The sequence below is a fragment of the Fringilla coelebs genome (genome assembly GCF_963513975.1).
Source record: "Fringilla coelebs genome assembly, chromosome: 1".
In the NCBI taxonomy this organism is placed as follows: domain Eukaryota; kingdom Metazoa; phylum Chordata; class Aves; order Passeriformes; family Fringillidae; genus Fringilla; species Fringilla coelebs.
Genome location: NC_140028.1, coordinates 35,463,216 through 35,487,212, shown reverse-complemented (window position 1 = coordinate 35,487,212; position 23,997 = coordinate 35,463,216). Strand labels below are relative to the sequence as shown.

Sequence of the window (23,997 nt, the reverse complement as noted above, 5' to 3'; positions counted from 1 at the left end):
AAGGAAGAAGAGAGGGGAGAGGGGTGACAGATGAGTAGAGGACAATCACCTCAACCCCCTGTGAAGCAGCATTACTCAAAATCCAAAACTGCTGCACAACACAGGTCCTTGAGAGATGGGAGTAACAAAAGCTCTGCCTTCCTCCCAGCCATACTCTTACTCTTACTTTGCAACAGATCCAGAGCATGAAGCTGCCTGCGCTATTTTAACAGCAACTAATCAATACAAGTAAAAATCATAGAAAACAAAAGCACCCTCAGGTAGTTCTCTGGTGTTTCGTTTTGGGGTTTTGGTTGTTTTTGAAGTGATTTCAGTAGATGCAGAGTATTAAATGCTTGCTAGGACAAGGTATGGGCTAAGGGAAAAGTCTGGGAGCAAAGCCTGGACGGACAAATGGCTCTCTGCAGAGGTCAGAACAGCAAGCTACTCCTATTGAGTCACAGCATTACGTTGCTATTTTCTACCACGTAAAGTTTTGCTGCTCAAGGCTTTTTGCAATTGAGTTCCCACTCCTTCTGCTCATCTGCTCCCACAGTATCCTCACTGTGAGCTAATAAATAAGGGAAAAAAAAGCCACTTTATTTACTCCTCCCCTTTGCCGCCCTTTAGAAACAGAAGGAAACCTTTGTGAAAGGTTAAATCCACCTTATTCTCCTTCAGGTCCTTCCAAAAAAGCTTTCTTTGTCACAAAGCCTTCAACAATACCATCAGCCAACAAGCCTTCCTTGCCCTCAAACTACTGGCTACCATCCTGACTGTGAGTTTGTCTCCTTATGCTTTCCCTCCAGTCCTTCATATTTATTGTTCTGTGGTTGGGAAAGACCCTACAATCCTGTGCTGTCACCTACTTATTATAAATAAAGCTTATTAATTTTTATAAACAACCATTGGATGGCTTTGGGAAAGGAGAAAAATCCCCAGGATAACTTCCTGAATTACAGATTATCATATCTTTATGTGACACCCACAGCATTTTTTCTTCCAGCCTGACGCACATTTGCCAAATGAATTTTCTATTATTTAAAACAAATGCATTAAAACAGTTCAGGAAGTATCATGCTTTCTGAGGCAAAAGAAATGTAATTTTAAAAGTAAACTAAATTAACAATAATCCTCTTCTAAAAACATCCAGCATCCATCTATAGCTCTAAACTTTTGATTCCTCTCACACTGAATATTCTGTAAGAACAGCATGGTTACAGCAAAATAATATGACTACAACCAGGAGAAAAATTTTCAACTCTGGGTCAGTTTTTTCTTCCTCTCAGCCAACTCTGATCATCTTATCTTTGGAAGATTTATGACACAGTATAGCTGTCATCTGATCAGCACGGGCTTACTTTGTCTTGATTTCGTAATTCAGTTGCCTGGAAACTCCTGAGTACTTGGAACAGCACATAAAATACAGTAGCCCTAGCTCCTCTCTCTAGTGTGAATTAGTTACTAGAATCACATAATTCTGTTTCTCTTGAGAGGTGCTACAGAGTTATTTTCAAGTTTTTTTAAGTTAACTTGCAGTCCAAACATTTACTTATCACAAAATAATGTGTTAGCATGGACTGACTTTTGAAAAACACAGGAAGCTGAACTCCTTAAGCCAAAAAATAACAAATACATCAAATAACCTGCATAGATAAACCATTTTGAAGTGACACTAAAAAAAAGTCACTAAATAACATTCAACTTTTCAACTACAGCTATCAAGTACACACAAACATAAGTTAAGCTGTAAAAGTACCTATATAAAATCATATACTTTCCATATGGCAAACTAAGGAAAGAAAACACATGAGTGTGAACAGTTGATATCACGTTAAATATTGCCTCCTCATCCTCATTCCTTCTTTACAGGGGGAAAAAAAAAAAGTTTTGCCATGGTTTTAGTTCTTCAGGCATCAAAAGGCGAGAAGACACATAAACAGAACTTCAAGACCGTTGCAACTGTCAGTGCAAGTCTGCACTCACACACCACAAATGCCACAGCAGCCTTAGGAAAGCAAGCCTGGAGGCAGAAAGATTCAATCAAAGGATGTTATTTCACACAATTTGAATAAACCACTTTTAATTGCACCAGCAGTCTCATTACTTGCATTGTTTCTGCCACAACAATTACATAAAAAAGTTGCATGACTTCACATCAGAATTACACCCAATCAAACTAAACTACAAGGGAAAGGAAGAAAAAGGCCAATTTCCCATTCTGGTTCATCACAGAGTCTGTAGATGAAGAACAAGGGCATTACAGAAGAGAAGAGAACATGCGATCAATAGGAGCAGAAGAGTGAAACTGGTCTCTCTTGTTGCAGGACATGACTCTAAAGCTTAGATAGCTAAAAAAAGACAAAATGCACTTCTCTGTGTCAGCAAGATTATTTCCTTGCTAGTCAGCAGAAAGGTCTTTTCAGAATGTCTCAGTGGCTCTGGTAGTCGGGAACTGGCTGAAGATGACTCCACCCCGGAAAGCCACCCAGTAAGTAGGAAACCTGCACAGCCTGTTAATAACTCTTGCCCCATGATGGCTCCCAGATCCCAGCGGGAGGGCAGCACGCTACACAAGGGCCACCCATTCTGCATGCAGAACCAAGACAACCCTTCAGAGAGGAAGGCGTCCAAGTGATCAAAGTTCTCAGCTTTCACTGTGGTGTTGGTGAAGCAGCTGCCCTGTGGGAGTGCTGCTTATGTTGTGGGTAACAGCCTGGGAACACCAGCACAAAAAAGCGGGAGATCCAGGTCCACCGCCTTCTATCTCCCTGATGGAATTAAGATTCTTCATACAACACACTAACCACCAGAACCACAGAAGAGTCTAAGAAGATCATCCTTCAAATCATACTGGAGAAACAGGGTCCGCATTCATCTCAGAATTGATGAGTTAGGAGGCCTAAGAGAGTATGACTGACTTAGAAGTTTCATTATTCTTCCAGAGTCAAAAGTTTTGGTCTTTGCCAAGGTTATTTAAAATTTTCAAGTTTTTTATGGTGTTCTGTGTTTGGACAAAGATAGAGTCAAAGGCAAAACAGCACTCTCCAGTTTCCCAGTTACTCTAACATGGCAATTAGTTACATGTAAACAGTAAAAAAAATTAAGGCACTAAAAGAGTGTACACACTTAATGCACCTTGCAATTGTTGAAGAACTTTCTCAAATCTTCTCCTGAACAGAAGGAGTATTAGCTCTTAAAGCCCCTTCAGGCAGGGAGGATAGGACTAAGAAAGCATTCAAGGAGACAGTATTACAATGGGAGAGAGTTATAATAGTTTCAGCCACTGAAAGTTTAAATCAATAAAAACTTCCCTTCACAGGATGGAAAACATCTTAAATGTATGGTCAAAACAACACAACAAATCTAGAAAACAGCAGCATGAACCAACATTTGTGACAACTATCTGCAGGAGAAGTGGAGTGCAAAAAAGAACAGAGAAGGTTTGAGCTATGGAAAGGAAAAGAACAGAGTAAATTCTTTGCATTAATACAAGTAAGTACAATCTGCAAGAAATGCCAGTGCCTCAGGATACATATACACAAGATTATGAGGTAACAACAAATGCTCCATTTTGCTTAACTAACTTCAAATGTATTCTACACTGCTGTTCACCATCACAGCAATTCAAAGTAGGAACAGGGTACAGCATTTCCACTAGGCAGCTAAATTCTAGTACTTGGCAGAGTAATTTCCTGAAACAAATACCCATAATTAATGGCTGCAATCAGAAAACAGGTTCCCCAGAAACATTTGTACAAACTCCACATGCAACATTTATATAAACTGTGGAAACAAACCCTGGACCTCCTTCAAGCAAAAGTGTGTGACACAGCAGTACAAAGCTACCATGGTAATGTCCAACTGCCAGGTCTAATTGCATTTCATCAACAAATTCCAAAATGGATTTTAAAGTCTGCTCCTTAATTACCATTTCCCCCACTGGGAGTGCAGGATTGTTTGACAGTAATTCCTCACAATTAGAGGCTCCACAGGTCTGCTGTGAATTAATTTCATCCAGTGGTCTATGTACTAGACTTGAGGTCAGAACCATGAGTTCAATCCAAAATGCAGTGGAAGAAATTAGGGGAAGGGCAAAAAATAGGGAGTTTCCATCTCCAAGAAACAGGATGAAGAAAATATTTTAACATGACCATGACATTTACAAATTAAGCACTTCTGAGGTCAATAATGTCTTCCCACTGCCACCACTATAAATACAGGAAGTATTAAACATGTTACCTTTATTATTTGTAGCTGAACCCCTTCGTCTGTTTGAGGGCCTTGAAAACAGCCACATATTGTCTCGATAATTCTATCAATTAGTTTTTTTCCTGGAGCTGTACTGTCTGGAGCATTCCCTGTCAAGTGCCCATATGCTATAAGTTTCTGAAGAGAGGAAAAAAACCCATGTAAATAAGAGCTTTAAAAAATTAAGCCAGCTTTTTGTTATAATACATAAATTCACTTGATAGTTCTAACTTGCACTGAATAAATAAAACAGTACCTTTTATCCCATGTATCATAAAACATAAAGGATTTTTTACATATCCTCCAGATTTATTCCATTTTCAGTCAGCAACTGCTATACAAAGTTTGTCAGCAAGTTTAACATTAAAATTTTGTTCAGGACGTAATGTTCTTAAACATTACCTGCTGAACAAAAAACTCACATCACAGAAATCTTCATATATAGTCAATATACAAATGCTTTTTATACCAGATAAACCACCTGCAAATGCTCTCTATTTGAGCCACTAGCTAGTGTTCTATTTTTTAGATTTTCTTCTGGGGTTAGGTGTTCTAGTATCCTTTGCTTTCCCTAGGTCTTCAATACTTAGAAGTGAATTTATTACAAAATTAGTATAATCCTCTTCTGAACGCTTTAGGTACGAGAGTATTTGTAAATCCCCATGCTACACAGAGTAGCATCATGGTATGAGAGCAGGCTAGGCACACATGTGCCTGTGACTGTAAATTGAGTTCATGTTGGGCTGCTCTGGAGGAGTGAATGGCTAAATACAATGCTGCAGAATTTGCTCTGAAAACATTACAGGAACCTCAAGAGTTTTGAGAGACTAGACATCTCAAATTGTAAATATTTTAGTGCAATTATAAATAGTATAAAATTAATTTGCTAATGCTCTATCTACTGTGTTAGCTCAACACACATTTAAACACATGAAAATAGGTTGCTGTACATAATAATCCAACCAGGAAACAATGGTAAAACATATATACACATAGAAACACCCACATACACTACACAATAAATAAGGCATACATTCATCTTCTGTGAGAAACACATTCTATTTGGTTGTGTGTGCAATTAAATAAAATAATAAAAACCCCATGACATTATTTATTACATATAACTACTCCCCCTCTAAAGCAACAGGATTTTACAGTTGATAGTTCAAACTCATCTTCATACAGACCTGTAAACAATCTAGAGATGTACTGACAATCCTGGGGCACTTGGACTGGCATGCCAATTCAAATGGTAGGAAGTATTTGTCCGCTTCAATGAAGCTTGTCTTTGATTTCACAGGTGGAAGAGTGCTTGAACCAGACTTTGCTTCTCCATGAGGGGGACTAAACAGAATGACTGTATTAGAATACTGTAAAGTGATCACACAAATTGTTCTCACCACCACAATGTTCATGAATGAAATAAAATATCAAAACAACATTAGGAAAGACAAACTTCTAACAATAGTAATATGTGAAGTATTCGTAACACCTTTTATACTTCATGGCTCCTTTGTGGACCAGGCAAATTGACCCACTGGCCCACTAAGGGTGGTACCAGCTGGTTTGGAAGCAGAAAGACTTGCCTCCTCTCAAATACCAAAGGACTCTCCTTACCAGAGTTGAGTGGTTACCAATTTATCTCACTTGGGTAAATCATCTGAAATTACTAACTGTACAAAAGCAAGAAAATTCTGAGCTGTTGAAGTTTTATTGATTATAGCACCTTTAGAAAGGTCGTGATCATTAATACCACAAAAGGATAATTAGGAATGGGTCATATTTCAATGCAGTTTTGCTTTGGCTCAAAGCCAGATGTTTAGATTTTTCATTCCATAGAATAACTCATCACCTTTATATAAAGCATTCCCAACTTCTTTTTTTTTGCACTCACAGGTATCTTTAGATAAAAGGTAAACAACACTGTCTTACACAGGCTTGAAAAGCAGTATTAAAAAAAGTGCAGCGTCATATTCTGTAGGGAAGGCTTACAGAATTCTTGCAGTAATTCAAATAGATCTTGGTAGAACAACTGCATTCAAATACAGCTCCCATGTATGTTGCTAATTAAAACAGATGCTTCAAGGAATGCAATCAATTCCATGTTCCCTAAGTAGAAGAATGAACTGCTAAGAGTTCATTATAAATCCAAAGCATGACTGCAGACCCACACATTATGGAGTGGGCCTTAAACTAATCAATACAAATTAGTTTCAGCTTTTCAAGGAGCAGGCTGGATTGTCCTTGAGATTATATCTGTCACCACATTCAAATAGATCTTGTTTAAGTTGCTTAAAAAGGGCACCCAAATTCAAGACTTAAGAGTGAGTAATTAGTATTAAGATGCTACTTTTTACTGGCTACATCTCTTTTGAAGGTTTAAGAATTTATGCCTACATATTTTTTTCCTGAAAGAAAAAAAAGAAACCTCTGAAGAAAGCCAGAGTTTGTTTGTTTTTGTGGTTTTTTGTTTGTTTGTTTTGCTTTTTTTTGTTGGATGCATACTTTTATTTATTGCCCTGTATTTTTTTGCTGGAAGCAGAGCTCTTTTGAACAACACCCTAATCAGATAAGTTGCAGAGGAAATACATGATTTTTCTATGTTCCTGAATCTCTCTGATACTCTCTATAAAAGCTTTACTCTGAGGAATGAAAGAGCAGTTCTCTGTTGCTTGTGTCTTACGACAAGACTGTACCTCATCTACTGATTACGTCCATTGAAACCATTCAAATTAAGTTAAAAAGAGCAGTCTGGAAATAAACCCAGAATTGTTCAAAATAAGGAGCAGGCCATGGTGAGATTCTGAAAATGAAGAACCCATGCCACAGCAAGCTGCTAAATTAGCCTGAAGCATCTCCTATTCTCTGAATTGAAAGCTATTTAAAAATGGGCAGGTATTAAATATGGAAGATGATGCACATTTGTCTCTGGAAAAGCAACTCAGTAACCTCTTCACACTGCTAGTAATGTAAGGGAAGGGGATAGCAGAGAGAGGAGAAGAAAAACTCAAAAGAACTTCATAATGTCAGTGAATTGCTTCTAAACCCAGCAACTATTCCCAAAATTTTTCCCCCAAGGCATCTACAAAGCATGAGAATTACGAAATATGCTGGTATTTATGTATTAGCCATAGAGAAAGGCTAAGGTACATATCAAATCATGGATTTGGAAATGTATTCTGGCAGCATTTGCTGTGTAATGGTTACATAAATCAGCTTGTACCTTTTTATTCCCTTCCCCTCCACCCCACTACCAAATACCAGTTCTGTTTAAAAAACAAATAGCAGAACAAAAGGAGCTGTTTTCCATAAAAAATTTCTGGAAAGTGGAAATTATCTACTCTTCAGTTCCTTCCAGGTTAACTGAGATCTGTTACCTTGAACAGGGACTGGAAAAATTTAAACACTAATCATTAGAAATCCCTTATTAGGGCACTTGAATCTCAACTACAGAAGTAAGATCCTGAAAATAATTTAATAGACTAAGAAGTTTCTCTATTCTAGGGCCTAGAAAAACAGTATTTTCTATTGCACCTAAACAATTTGACTCTACAGTAAGAATAGAGAAGTCCATTCACAATTTCCAAGTTCAGCAAAGCCTTCATAGTAGCAAAAGGCTACTGTCAAAATAAAGACAGCACCAAAGAAACCAAAATCTATTTAGAAAATGCCTATAGGAAGATAAGACATACAAACATTCTCCAAAAAAATCACAACTTCAGATATTGACAGGGCAGAAATTATACACTGGAAGTTCAGTAATGGCTCAACCACATTTGTATAAATTATTTAATTTCTGTGGTCTCATTAGTTTTAGCATGTATTTAACTACAGGACTGGATATTACTTTTCCTTATTCAGTGCCCAGAACAAATATCTCTCACTGAATATTTAACATAAAGCATTTTTTCTTATCATGCTTCACAATGTGGACTTCTGCTTTATTTATACCACTCTAAGAAAAACCTATTATAAATTCATATTATTACTTTCTGTCTGAGGCAATCTTGTACTGGATGCAATGTTTTCTAAACACTACATAAATATGAAATTTATTTTTACAAGCTTACTGTGAGCTCATTGTATTGACTTCATTTTGCTGGGGGAAAGCCAAGCACAACCTCAATCAGATGCATCCTCTAAGTTTTAAAAGCCCAATTTGATAAGCTGCAAGACTACATTTTTCAGCATAGTTGATATTAAGTTTTCCTTTACATCTTCTGAAACAAAGTTCCTACTGACTTAATTACAGCTAGAAGTGATGCTATTTTCCAAACCAAAACTGTAGATTTCTGATCAAATATCCAGGAGATGAAGCAGAAATCATTAGCATCCAACTTTGACAGCTGTGGTTTCAATGCCCAATACTGAAATCCAGTTACAGGGCAGAATAGATATCCCCGAGCAGCACCCAGCTGCCTAAGAAGACTTTCATCCTCAGTTTCACCCACTGATCCAATTCTCTCAACAAATGGTATGAAGAGTCTTCACCTCACAGTCCTGACTCAGAGTTAGGAACGTACACTGGATGAGGAAGATGATCCTGTGAAACATGTAACGAAATGCCAATAACAGATCCCTCAGCTTAGCAATACTGAGAAGTTTATTGACAGCAAAAGACTGCTCAATGTCAATTTTTGGTTTTACCATCACTTATAGAAGAACTGCCTTCACAAATCTATCCCTATTTCCTAACAAGGTCCTTCCCAGACACTGTTTTTGCCAGTTACATTACTGTTCTCCGCCACTCACTCCCTGCTCACTCACTCTCTGCTCACTCCCACTTCCTCGCCCCAATCTCCTCCCTCTGATCACTCACTTGAAGTCTTTTACCTGCATTCTTCCCCCTTCTCTAAATCTACTTCAAGGCTCTTCCAGCAATACATTGAAAGAAATTTCTGTGCCATCCACAAAGATCTTTTCCAACTTGGATCCCCATTTCCTATGCATCCTGGCAGAGAGTACCACCCTGCTCCCTCTAAGCTACCTTCTGCTGCTTCTCCTAAGCCCTGTACTTGCAGCAGAACAGCCAGTCACATAAAGCAGCACTATCTGTACATTTCCAGATACCACCAACCACTCAAAATATGCTGAAAATGTTTTTCAGAAAGAGCCCATACTCCCCGTGCAGAATAAGTATGGTACACATTTTAAGATGTTAAAAGCACTATCACTTAATACAATGAACTATCACATACCTTTGCTTTTCTGTTTCAGCCTTTATTTCCTCTGTAAAATGAAACAAAGGCATAGTTATAGAAATGGCATCATAAGCACATTTATAAAATTAAATATCAGAAAACTACTGGATAGCAAAACTATTGAGGCAAACATTTGAAACCAGGATTATTATAAAACAGAAAATACATGTTTACAGTTTCATAAGTACCTGTACTCTCCACCTGCAGTGATTGCAAACTGTATCATAATTACTTTGCAAATCTATATTCAAAACTGGATGCTTAAATTTGCATCCAGTCATGCCAGCTAAACATCCTGTCTCTGGAATGCTTCTGTGAAGACACTGGCCAGCTCTTTTCACAGCTGATGTATATAGAAATAATAAGGAAAACACAAATATTATTCAAACTATTCATTTCCCCATAAAGGATATAAAATATATACTGCTTGATAAATACGTATTATACAGAAACACAAACAAACAATCCACCACTGCTAGTTCTTACATGAAATCTGAATGACCAAATATCACCCTTGGTTTTAAACAGTGTTAAATACCACAGTACTGACTAAGGGAGAGGAAAAAAGTCTGTAGCTATTTTATACTCTATTTCATACTATTTTCAAACATATTATTAAAGAAGGATGAATAGTTGGCAAACATTTTTAGCAATTTTTTAACTATACATTTTCAAAATAATTTTAAATTACTGGAACCAATTTTAGGAAATATCTTTGATTCAAGACTAGTCTTGTCTATTCTCCAGTCATTTTGCATGCTTAAACCACAGGGAATTTCATAAAGCCTCAGTTTTCCAGTGCTGAAGCAAAACATACTTGAAAAAAACTGTACAGGATCAAGAATGAATGTGTGTGCATGTGTGTGAGTGTGTGTTTGTGTGTTTAAAAAATCTTCTCAGAAGATCTATTCCAGTATCAAGTCCTGCTCAAACATACAAAGCCATAATCAACTAAACCAAACACTATACTTTGATTTTTGTGCATAGGCCTTGAACTAGTGGCATGGATTGATTCTGACAAAAACCACACCAACTTAATCTTTCTAACCAAGCTCCCATGCAGCAAAAACACACTTTGTCTGCCTCCTGTACTTCACTTACCATTTCACATGGTCATACTGATTCACTTACCCAAAACAGGTTCTCATGCTTGGTATTTTATCACAAATCACTCATAGCAAATATGTTTACTAACCGACTTTCTCAACATCGAGAAAACTGAACATATGCAAGGCACATCACCTTAATATCTGTATCTTACTTCTGGTAAAACTGATGGTCATATTTACACTGAGAGGTTAGCAGGTCATTGGTTCATCCCAGAAACAGCTACTCCAGAATTTGATCAAATCTGGGCTACCCAGGACTAGACAAAACATGAAAATAATTCCATATTCCAGACACTAAGCCTTCCTCAGTAAGTAGCAATAATAATGTTTCAGTAAAGTACACCTTCCTCCCAGATTATGACATTAGGACTTTTACTCACTTGAAGACAAATTCCTGACCAACAGAAAGGAGAAGAAACTCTCTTCCTCCCTTCCAGCATCTTCGTACCTTCCATTATTTTACCTCCCACCTTAGCATTCACACCCAGGAACTTGCTCCCTGAGATACACTGAAGTCTGTCTATTAACATTATCAACCAACAGATAAAACTAAATGACTTCCAAGTTTACAGTTTCCAACAAAACTGACCAGAGGTAAAAAGCTAATACAAGTGTAATTCTAATTAAATGTTACTACCATTTCAAGCAGCATTGCCTAAGTCTATTCATGTGAAACCACTTATTTTATAACCTATGTTAACTAAAAAGAAAGGTTCTTACAGTGGCTGGCATCAATTATTTTTACAAGACTAGAATTTTTGTAATTGCAGAGAAGCATGCTATGATACTATTAGTATGAACAAGGTAAAACAGCAAACTTGAACTTTACTTTTACCCTTGAGAATAGAGAAAACCCAATTTCTTTCATTGTCTGATTGCTGCCTCTGCTCTCAACACCAGAACACAAGTTAATCACAGTACAATTTCATGGTCACGTATCAACTACATCCAGTAGGAAGCATACAAAAATTCAAGAAACATTATCAGCAGAAAACCAGATTATAATAAAGGTAAAGAACAATTCTCATGCTAGGTAACTAATCCGTTAAAGACAGATGAACCAGAACAGTTACTGATGCATTCTTTTCAATGGGAAAAAGTAATCCCTGCAGAACTAAAAATTAGCTAGAAAAGAAAGATGAAGCCAGGCTTGACAACGTTCCTTAATTTGCTCTCCCTCTCTCCAAACACACAACGAAAACTGCAACAGAGAGGACGTCAGAGCCAGAAAAGCTTATTATCTCAGAATCACCACTCATTCTGGGAGGAAAGAAATAAATAGGATGTAAGATGCTAAAAGAGAGGATGAAAACTGTAGAGAAGGACAACAGTTTCCTCTGTATTTTCTGTGATGTAAACACAGAATTACTATGAAAAACAGCTCAGATTACTCTATGGTATTGAAATGATCACGTGCCCTAAAATGGAACTAGTTGTAATTATTTAAAAGTGCAGCAGAAATGACAAAATAAACCCCTTCTGAATCTCCCCTTCACACACAGCTCCAGAAGACCTCTTTATAGAATTCTGTGACCTCTATGACAGAATTAATGGAAATACACAAAGCTTTTGCGCACTGAAGCTAGAGCTGATCAGAGAGATATATAATTTTGCAGTTTTACAATGGCATGCATCAACCGTTTCACCAAACAGGCAGAATGAGTCATGTACATGAGTTTCAACATAATTTTCCATTTCATCCACACTTTTACAGACCATCATAATTTCAAAGAAATCTCTGAAAACATCTAAGACCTTTGCTGTTGGTTTTGGCTGGGTTGGAGCTAATTTTCTTCACAGTAGTAGATGGTGCTGTGTTTCGGATTTGTGCTGGAAACACTGTTGATAATTCAGGAATGCTTTAGTTAAGCAGTGCTTACAAAGAGTCAAGGCTTTTTTTCAGTTCCTCACTCCACCTCACCAGTGAGCAGGCTGGGAATGCCTACCACAACAGCCAACCCCTACAGACCCCAGGGGTATTCCATTCCCCAGGGTGTTGCACTCAGCAATAAAAAACTGGGGCAAGGGGCAGGGGGTGTGTGTGCAGTTTCCCTGCTGCTGCTTGGGGACTGGCTGATAATTGGTCACTTGGTGCTGAACTACTGCATTTTTTTGCATCACAGGTTTCTTGTGTTTGATTTTCGTTGTAATTTCTCCCTATTTTCTTTTTTTTTTTTTTTAATTAACCTGTCTTTATCTCAACCCAAAGCTTTTGCACTTTTACCTTTCCAGCTCTCTGATACAAGCCAGTGAGAGGCTGTGTAGGGCTTAGTTGCTGGCCAGAGATAAACTACAACAGGCATCCATAATTTCATTCTCACCTCTCCAGCTTTAATTCACTATTTTTAACATGACATTTGAACACTTTTCCTTGCTCTCTTCAGACTGCTTACAGTTTTCCTTATAAAAAACCCCAAACTAGTTTCCAGTTTTCCCTTTCTTCCTTTAACACCTTATAACCAGCTAATCTCATGTGCAACTATGAAATCAACAAATTTCTCTGTAATGACTGTGAGTAACACCAAACAGCAGCATCAAAATGGCCAAGGAGGTCAAGTAGGTGCTGTGGGCAATACTGGATTGTAACACTGAACAAAACTCCAATTTAAGAGTAATTCACTGTTTACCTCCTGTATCCAATTCAAAGTATGATTTAAACCTTTAAAAGCATCTCTAATAACCTAAATTTCAAATGGGTATCTTTAGGTATTATTTCCTTCTGTCATACTAAGTGAAGTAAAAATATTCTAGAGTGATACTTTGGCAGAAGTCAAGGATAACATTCTCATCAAGTAAGGAATAACTAAAATGTTATCTTCAGGAATGCTACACAGAGCTAAATTCTATGCTATCAACATCAAACTGTACATTAGATTACAGGAAAAAGAATTCTTATGGAACTTGCTATTGGGAAAAATGCAAACTATGTACCATAAATTGGAAAAATACTTTACAAGCTCATTATAAAATATGATGGTAGGTAAATGCCACACATCTAAAAGTATTTAACACATCTCATTCTGTTTTTCCATTTTTGAATCAGAATTGTATTCAAGAACAAGTACACATTACATTCCCGTAATACTGTATTCTAAACAACTGTTGTTACCTCCAGAGAAGCACAAGTGTAATTCTTAATTCCACAAGGATGTGCACATCTAAAGCCTAATTCTCACTGTAAGCATCAGAATAAAAGCTTATTAAATATATAACAAATTCAAGACAGAAAGCAATGACATTTTAAAGAACGGTAACCCTCTTAGGTAATCAGAATGTAGAACTAACCAAAGCAGCACAGGCTGCAATAATTCAAGGAAACAAGTCAATGTCTGGAGTTCACATGACTTATACCATAGAAAACTACTGTGAGAAGGAAGCAATTTACATTCAATTCTTTCAAGTCAAAGCAGGTGGATAAGATCCAAGGAACAAGCAGCGAAGATGAATTTAAATTACACCGCTATCTATATTAAAAAAAGGTGAAATCAAATTAAAGCATTAAAGCTTTACTTGCATTGACTTTGCTTACATTCTTCCATCCAAGTATTCTAGTGACTGTCTCCAGTATCATACAAAATATTGTGGTGACTAAATGATTTAAGACCCCACATTGTCCCTCACTAACAATACTGAAAATGTACTTCTCCATTTCAAGATATACAAAAACTCTGTAATATAAGACTAGAAATTCAATATTTATGTGAAGATAACTTTAATTAACTACACTCCCAACGATGTAATAAGATTATTACACATATGGTAAAAGTTTAATTTTTAAAAACTACCACGTTTGAACTTACAGTAGTAAAGCCATATAAATATAATGGAACAAAAAAAACCAATTCCTCCTTCAAAGAGAAGAAATTCCAAACAGATCATGCTGAGTACGTCCTTTCTCAAACTGGGTTACTGGAATATATTTCTTAGGAAATATCTCAAACTTACTTCATTTTTTTTCTGGATATCTGTAAGCTTCAAGCAGTGTCGAAAAGTCTCTTGTCTATTCAGCTAAAGTACTAACACCCAAAAGGCACTAACAGACTCCAGGAAAAAAACTAAAATAATTATGTCTAAGGAGCCCAAATAATGGAACTGGAGAAACATGCAACTGGTTTTAACTCAAGCTCCACTATCCTAAACAAATGATAATCCAGAGATGCCCTCCGTGGGCAATTTTTGCTAAGTCAGTACATCCAAGAAAAACCAGTAAATTTATGTAAAAAATACATGCTGCAAATTTAGCACTTGCTTTCACCCAAACATTATCCCTAACATCGAAGCCACTTACAGATCTTCCGCAAAGCTTAAGATTTGCCAAGAGACAGTGTCCAGAGCACACACACAGACTTTACTGATGCTTCCAGGCAACCACTCTTCTTGCTCCCATAGAGCCTTTGTGTCACTGCCCCAGAACTACCCCAGTTTCAGTCTGTTTCCTTACATACTAGAAAGGAATGTAAGGAAACATACTAAGGAGGTATGGAGAACTGTCCAACCCAGATTATGGTATTTTCCTGTCCTATTTGATTTTTAACTGTAGCAGTTAAATTAACTACTAAGAGGTGTAATTAACTTCATGAACTTTTAATACATCCATCTGCAATGTCAATAGAGTATCAGTGTATGCAATAGCAAACAGACAAAAAAAAGAAAGCTTTATAAAAAGCCTCACTGGGATCTCAAACCAGCACAGAATAATTAAACAGTTTAGTTTAACACTGTACTAATCTATTCCCCTAGATTATCAAATCAAGTTGACCTGCCTAAAACTGGTAATAGTGTAATGAAAATTCATTATCGGAAGACAGTACTGAAGTGATTAGTATTTTGGGTTGCCTGCAGAACAAACCACTCATTATGAAAGCTGAAATTGTTTCTTAAATGGAATTCCCAAAATACTTAACACAGCACTATGTCTTCCTCTAAATCTTATAAATAACTTTTTCCGTCATACCTTCCAGGATGAACAGAGATCTTCCCTCCCTTCCCTCAAACCCTCTTCAACACAGTGTCTAGAAAAGGTGGACAAAAAAGCCTATTTTTGGGAGTCCAAGAACAGACCGATAATGGCACTAAGCTTTTAGGGTGCAGCTTCTGTTCTTTTTTAATCCAGCTAACCTAAAGAAAAATGGGATTGGAAGAAATGCAGATGCAAGTGCAAGCACAAAATAGCACAAAGTGTGAATTTTACCTGTGTACATTCTCACCATTGTAAAATATCACAAGTGTTCTCTCCCTTTAAAAATTCCTGAGTTCAGACTTTAGCACATGCCTTCAGTGAGCGCTTATTCACACATATGTACAACTGCTGGTTCTTGCTGGGGTTATTTACACCTTTTCAGTATACTTAGTTTCCTCTGTCTGTAAAATTATTGCTCACACAGCTATGGCACAGGGAAAGAAAACAGCAAAGTTCTGTATAGATTTAAGAAAATCACTGCTGTGGTCTCATTTAGCATGTATATAACAGAAAATCATTCTTGTACAGACAAATAAAGGAATCTCAGGAGTATATTTGAACACTTTCACTTGCTTCCCATTCTAACATATTACACTGTTGCAACTTCATGTTTACAGGTATCCAAGGAGTAACCAAGGAAGCAGGTTAATTTAAGAAGCAGCATTCCAAACAAACAGCAGTTATATTTTGAGTCTGATAACTGTTGATGAAATTCTGTATAAATCCTCCTCGTTGTGCTCTACAAAATCTTGAAATCCTCTAATCAAGTGAAATGCTTCCTTGGTATGAGAAGTCATTTCTCATTATCTTTGAAAAACATGGAAGAGTAACCTTTGAATCATGTAAAGAAATATTTACATATACATACACACAAAGTCAAAACTCAGAAGTCACAAACACTGACTTTGGTAGCGTGCTTCAACTTTGGATGACGCTAACTCCTTTGAAGAGTGCTAATACAGGAAAGGAACAATATCTCTTGTTACTTCCCATGCCCTATTTTCTGATATGCTACAGATTAACAGCAAATCCAGTCCAAGTGTTTTTTTACTTTTAGATCTGCATTTCAAAAGTTGTTATGTCTCATGCTCCTTATTGTTTTGGTTTTTTTTAATCTTTGAAGCAATCTTCACCTTTATTCTCAGTCTTCTTTTTAGCCATTTTTAGATGGCACTAATACTAGAACTACAGGTTCTCCCCAGCCCTGCTCACAATATACCATTCAGGAATGTGCAACTCTGCTGTAAATTTAGAAACCTGAATGCACAACCTGTCTTGGTTCATCAAACTTAGTACCTGCTCCTTCAGTTTACTGCATATGACATTTTCAAATACAGAATCACTGGCAAATTATACAAAAGCAGAAACTACTCTAGTGGCCTTATTCTGCTTAAAATTAATTCAAAATAATTCAATCCACAGGGGTTTTATAACTGGATTTCCTGTAATAATCCTTCTATTTGCTAAACCAAGTTGAGACTACTGTCAAGTTGCTTTACTACTTGAGGAGCAGTGACACACATATAGGTCACACATTACCAAGGATAACTGAACACTGGTCATTCTTAATAGCATTTATTTTTCAACATGTGGCTGAAAAGCTCACTTCCTACAGCAGTAAATTCTCTGCTTCCCCTCATTACTATATGGGTCATACTTTATTAAATCTACAACAAACTCCCAGTCATAAAATTTGTGGTTTTTCTTAGATCAATATAAAAGAAAGGAAATAGACATTTTATTTACATCTTTAAACAGTTACAAGATGACAGCTATGCGTATTTACTTTAATCAAGCAGGGCATACCTTTCAAATACCTTGTGCCACCCTTTGGCACCTCCTCCCACAATCTCTGTGAATCGGTTTCATGCTCAGAACTGGTGGTACAAGTTGCTGAAAAGGTCTATTAACATAAAAGCAGCTTGGTTGCTTACCAAATAATCACCTAACCAGACTATAAAAAGGTTCCTGCCTAGAGAGACAGTTTTCCAATGTCTGTCTGAGGATGACCACCAAAAAAAGTTGTTCCTCCTGTTCCACTGTCTGTGCATATCTGCACTCTCCTTACACAATAGCTACCAAGGCACTGCATTTAAATAGCATGACAATTTTAGTTTTCATTAGGTCAGAGCACTATTTCAACTAACTGTAGATCTACATGACCCTGAGTTGCCACACCTCATGTGCATCACATGTTTTGGGAAGGAAAAGCTTGAACAGAATTGCCCATTGCAGTGTACACCAAAAAATGCACTGGAATAAATACTGCAAAAAGTCTATAAAGTCTATCCACTATGTCTCATCAACATTAGTGCTATTTTTATAATGAAGTAAAGTTTTGACAGGACAATAATGTTTCTTTATCACATAAGGGGGAGAAAGCCTGCAGCTGTATATTCTTCATATTCACAATGTGTATAGTTTTTTAACTCTTCTTTCTCACATCACATATTAAAACACTCGTGTAAATTCTGTTTCTGTAGGCTATAACCCCAGCAACACAGCAACAAATATTCAAATGGAGACGGGCAGCACATTTTGAAAACAGCATAAACTAACTTCACTCTGATATTTTTATTACTTTTTTGTACTTCTTGCTGCTTAAAGAAAGAAGGTAGCACATGTGTGCTATGAACACAAATGAGTCAACTACAACTCAGAACAAAGAAAGACAATTCAGCAAGAAAAATTTACAATGAAGTTCAGTGTTCTGAACAGCAAAAATAAGTTACTACTTAACATTCCTTTCCTCCTGGCTGCATCATCTATCTATATTAAGTCAGTACGACCATCTTGCACACCTGCTATAGAATTGCAGATGGATTTTACTAGTTAAAATGTAACAAAGCAAAACCAGATTAAGAACATAAATATTGGTATTTTTAACTTAAATTTTAAAAGACTTTTTCAAAAAAATCCCACAATATGAACGAGTTCCATCACCTGGTTTTACCATGTGGTGAAGGGTAGGATGGGGTAGAAAAGAAATGCTTTACTCAGTATTACTTCTAGTGCTGGGGAAGTAGGGGTTGTTAAGTTACCACAAATTGGAATAACAGAACAGAAAATGAAATTCAATGTGAAAACATGAAAATTTGCATTGAGGGAGGTAATTTATTTCTTTAATAAAGAATATGAGAGGAAAAAATACTGCAGAGAAACACCAAAATAAGATGGATCTCCTACAAGAGTTTGACCAAAGGGCACACTACAATTATTTAGGTCCAAATTACTACAACTTAAAGAAAAAGCCATTTCACTAAGTGCAACAGTACACAGATCAGTATACAAAAAGATTCTTACCAGTATCTCTCATGAAAATAGCACATGCTGCACTAAGAAAAGCATTGCAAGTCTTTGGAGACAAATAGACAAAACAAAACCTAAACAAACCATAAAAAGCAGCTTGTCTGCCTCAGGAATGATTTTTCAAATACTCTTGCGAAGAAGCATAACTGCCATTTAAGCAGCACATAACAAGGTAAATGAAACTGACTAGCACTGATAAATTCTGTAACAAAGTGATTATAATCAGCATAATACTTGTCAGAAGCGAGACTTTATTTACACCACCTCTGTCAGTGCAACCCAACATTACAAAGCACTCTGTGTGAATTCCTGCAAACACTTGTAACCTCCCTAAAAAGAGCTGGGAATCTACTAATTGAATTAAGTTTCAAATTTAAGGGAGGAGGTAAGGTTAAATCTCAAAGGATGACAAAACTTAATAGTCTGAAGTAATACATAACTCCACCAGTCTTGTTTACCTGAGTCAACTGATGGCACACATTTTGTCAGCATATTCATCAAAGGGGAAAAAAAAGTGAAAAATCAGGACAGACAGAAATTCTCAACAGTGTATCCTGAAGAGAGACTCAGTACATCCAGTCCTCCTATCAATTTTCTCAAGCATTCATTACTTCACTTCATTGAGTATTTGTTCCAGTCAGAAGAGCTGTAGCTTGTGCTGCATGCCAGAGCAGGGCTGCAGACACTCTCTGGGTAAGGTGAGTGTATGCTTCCTCCAAACCACAAGGAAACCAGTAGCTCTGTTTGAAATTGTGAAGCATGTTTGCCTATTTCTAGAGAATGAGAGTCATCAATAACTCTTGATTTGCCACAGCAGATTGATATGTTGCCCTGTGAAATTTTGAAGTCAAAAGCAAGCCTCCATTCTTCTGCAAACTTAAAGCAACATAACTAACTACGCATGACATTTCTGGTGAAAGCCATCAGATAGGAAATGTAGTATAAGGTCATAAAAAGAAAACAAGCTTGTGGTAATGCAAGCTTGTGACTATTCCTATCAAGTCTGGCTTCCCCTCTTTCCATTTCTTTAACTGAACAGCTTAGTTTCCCTCACTCTTAGAATCCAAAAGTCAAGCACATTCCTCTGTTTGGAAAAGTGTGGGTTTCTGTCAAAAATAATATTAATTTAAAAATATATATATATATATATATATATGTATGCCAGAGGTGGAAACAAACTTTGCAGACAGAAGATTACATTTGAAGTAGGGATAGCATTTTTAATCTATTCATTTTCACCTGCCTGATAAAGCTTATCCGAAATGAAATACATCTAGAACAAAATCCTGTGATTTGTATCTCATCTGAAGGGGACACAATGAGCTTCTCTGAAGATCATCTTAAAGTTTGACCTTTAAGTTCAAAGCAGGCAAACATGACTTTTCAAAAAAAAAAATCAAAGATCTGATAGTATGAAATTATCTCACCCCTCTGCAATGTAATTGCTAGATTCTTCCACCATATCCATATCCCTGTAAGAGAGAAATTTCTGCACACTCACTTGAAGTCAAGCAATACAGTATATAGAAGGCTTAACAGAAACACGTCTCTTAAGTATCTAACTCTTAAAATGCAATTACCATTTTAACTGTTTGCATTTACAACTGAAAAAATATCCCATTCAACAGAACCTACATTTAGAAATACAAAATGTTGCATTCCAGCTAGGATTCAGTTTGCTATATATGATGTTTCTCCCTGCATGTTTTAATGCATGCTGTCTGCCTGACTCTTGTAAACATCAAGTTGTCACTGCAATTACGAGCTGAGGTGCAGATGGACCAGGATTTGCCCAAGCATTCTCCAAAGCTGTGGGAACTCGGTGCACTTCTCCTGAGGGCCAGAGCTACTGAGAGAACCCTTGGGGAGCTCGGGAGCCTTGGAATGTTGCAAAAAGTACCTGGTGGCTCAACTTTGACCCTGCAAGAGATGTTCCACCTATATGTGGGGACATAAGAATCACTGGTGTGTAAAAGATATAGAAATAGAACATTTATAAGCTAAAGCACAGTTTTTAAGATTTGGTACAGGGGGGTTGGAAAAAAACAAGATGGAGAGAGTTAGGGCCTGCCACATGGTTCTTCCTCCTTCTTCTTGTCTTCCATTTTCCGGGTGACGTAGGTATTTTTGATAGGTTCATAGTAAAGATACACTTAGTAATAAAAATGATAAGTATTGGAGACGAAAGATAAATATAGTTTACGTAGACTTTGTTATAAAAGATACGACCGCCCCGTGGGCAGTCAGAGTGCCTTTGGCTGCCTTGCTGGTCAGACCCCGGCTGGGCAGAAAGAAAATTTTTGTAGATAAGAAATAATAAACAACCTTGAAGACCGAACCTGAGAGTCCAGCCTTGTCTTTTGGAGCCCGAGAAGCGAGCCCATCTCACCCTTGTCTGGGCAGAGACAAATAACAGCCCGAGCCCGAACACAAAGCCAGCAGAGCTGAACAATAATCATGGAATACAGGAGATCAGACACATATGAAGGTCTCTAATCTTAGGCATCTTACTCTTTTAACTGTGTCCAGCTTCAAGAGGTTACACTCTCAAGACAGCATGAACAACGTAGTAACAGAAGTAGCAAAAACTATGAATTTAAGTCACAAAGTCAGTTTCTCAATTTCTCCTCAGCACAAATACCCTCATATTTTAATGACAGTATTACAGTTGCATACATAAAGTGTTGCAGTTACAAAACTCACAGAAACTAAAAGAAACAAAAACTATTTTCACTTATGCACTTGGGTTCTTTGTGAATCAAAATGTTAAGGCCTAACCAAATCTAACTTGGAAAGAATCAAGCTACAGGATATTCTGCAAGTCGAGCTCTCCTTTTGTTCTATACAAGCATTCTGTTCTTCCTGCTTCAGATATAACACAGCTTTTTACACCTACATGCAATGTTTAATTCTAGAATGAGTGTATCTTCAGTTTATTATGCCAGTCCCAGAACATCAGTATTTTCAATCATCATTTCATGGCCTAAGTCAGGGATTTGTATGCAGTAACTCCAGTCCACTTAATTAAGAAGAAATATTTTTTCTTTGCAGCTAGCCACGCATTTTCATACATAAATAAAAAAAGAATATAGTTTTGAACTTCTGTACTACCCAGCTCAAAAGCTATTTCACCATAAGGTGCAGACATAATATAAAAAAAATTCAAACAAGAGGAATGAAGACATCTAATAAAGTTTGATGGACGATGGATGTTTCATGAAATACATACGCAAATCAGTGTCCAAAGATACAAACAAAAACAGATCAACCCTAAACCAGGTTTTTAAATAAAGTTCGTGAGAGCTTTTAGAACTGGGGAACAAACCCAGAAATTAAATCTAAAAATATCTGACTGTATCAGACAGAAAGATACAAGAACAGCAAGTTTTTCTTAAACCCTTGATATGGAGTCTTCGTTTTGCTTCCAGGAATGGCCAACAGCATATGCTTAAATAAATGCAGATTACAAAAGCAGGGCAGGAATGCTGCAATAGCTCCCTCCTACCAGTATTTAGCCATCTGTGTCTTACACTCTTCCTGTGCAGAGACTGTTCCTGCAGGTTTGACAATCCTTGTTACATTTTTACTTAATCACTTTCCAAATAATTTTAACTTTTGTGATGAATGCAATTACAAGCTGCAGGAAAGATTGGGTTTTTTGCCTCACTTAAATAAGCTGGGCTCTTTACAAGGTCCCTGTATTTGCATTATGAGAAATAGCAATCAATTACTCTCCATGTCTGTGCCACTTACAATTTTACAAACTTCCTTTACTTCCATCTCTCATTTTTTTCCCTTCAGGGAACAAGAAGCACAGTCTGCTTGATCACCTCTGCAAGACATTCCACACCTTCAATCATCTTTGCTGACATCTGCATCAAGAAGGCAGCAGAGAGCAAAACTGCACATGGAACATGCAGTATCTTTATAAAGCAGCCTAAGAGCTTCATTTTTTTTTTCTCTACTGTTTTCATATTTTTCTCATACTGTTTTCATATCTGTTTAGAGCCCATGTTTGTGCACCCACAGTTTTGACCAATTTCCTCCTCCATATAGGTCAGTTTGCATTTAGCAGCACCCAAACAATGCCCTTTGATCAAGGAGTGGGTCAGCACAGCAGAACTGCTGCCTTTGGCAGGTTGTTTTCACTCTAAGTATTTTCCTTAACTAACCTTTGTAATCTCACCACTCACCCCAAACATCACAAACCTCTACAGAACTGAAATACCTCTTCATAGGGCAAACAGGTTATGTAATCCTTGAGAGCTCAGAACCTTCAGGAGCCTTGGGTGAGCAACCTGGTTGAGGTTCACTGTTAAACTGTACTACTTTACATTCTATCTATACACTCAATGACTCTGCCCTGCAGATCTGGGATGGTAGGTTTCCCCTCAGAAAAGTCCACACTGATTCTTCCTCACCACAGCACACACATCCATTCGGTTCTCCATAAGCTTTATTCTTTGCTACAGTTCAGACTTGCCACGCTGAAGCTCTCAAGGTTTCTTTATCCCTCATATCCCTGGCACCTTTTTTTTAAAAAAACAAAACCAACCACTTGGCTCTAGTCACATTTAGCATCTCCCATTCCTTTGTTAGCAATTAACAAAATTTAAATCTTACATGTTCTATTAAGCAATCCAGCAATTTCAGATTTGAGGCCATTTAAAAACTCCTAATCCTAGCAAGTTAACAGGAGCTTTAGTTTAGACTTCAAATTGAGATTTTTTTTTCCCAAGTCATTAATTTTAATTCCTCCATAGGAAATTTCCTCAGCTTCCACAAACAGCAAAAAGGTAAGTTTTCATCTTCTTCAGTACCTTCGTATTCCCCAAATAATTTTGTGATACTGTTATCACTTACAAGCAATATGGATATGGGTGTGTTTTCTTTGCTATTAGCTCATACCGGCTTTATCACAAAGCTTTGAGGAGCTTTTATCAATAGCTGATATGCGCTATCTGTTAACAAAACACCTGAAAAACAATCAGCTCTAAGCAGTTTGCTCCCCTTTCTGATCCCTCCATCCTGTGTTAGTCTTTTTGACATAAAAAAACCATGGCCTTTAGTGAGTTTTTCATTACACTGCTATAGAGCTGATTTTGAGACTATGTTTAAACATATAGTGATGGGATTGCTCACAGTTACAGGTGAGCTCAATTGATACATCTTAAACCAATTCCTGGGT

The 23,997-nt window shown here is 37.1% G+C and overlaps 1 protein-coding gene across 2 annotated transcripts in view; it reads right to left on the bottom strand.

Moving 5' to 3' along the window:
• ARFGEF1 (ARF guanine nucleotide exchange factor 1) overlaps positions 1–23,997 on the bottom strand; it is an 85,550-nt gene that overhangs the window by 48,952 nt on the left and 12,601 nt on the right. For both annotated transcript variants that reach the window (XM_084203832.1, XM_084203831.1), the window contains exons 2-4: positions 9,429–9,459; positions 5,418–5,574; positions 4,222–4,368 (exon numbers count right to left, since the gene is read on the bottom strand). In XM_084203832.1, the coding sequence (XP_084059958.1) occupies positions 4,222–4,368; positions 5,418–5,574; positions 9,429–9,459 (335 nt within the window). The remainder of the gene's footprint in view (positions 1–4,221; positions 4,369–5,417; positions 5,575–9,428; positions 9,460–23,997) is intronic.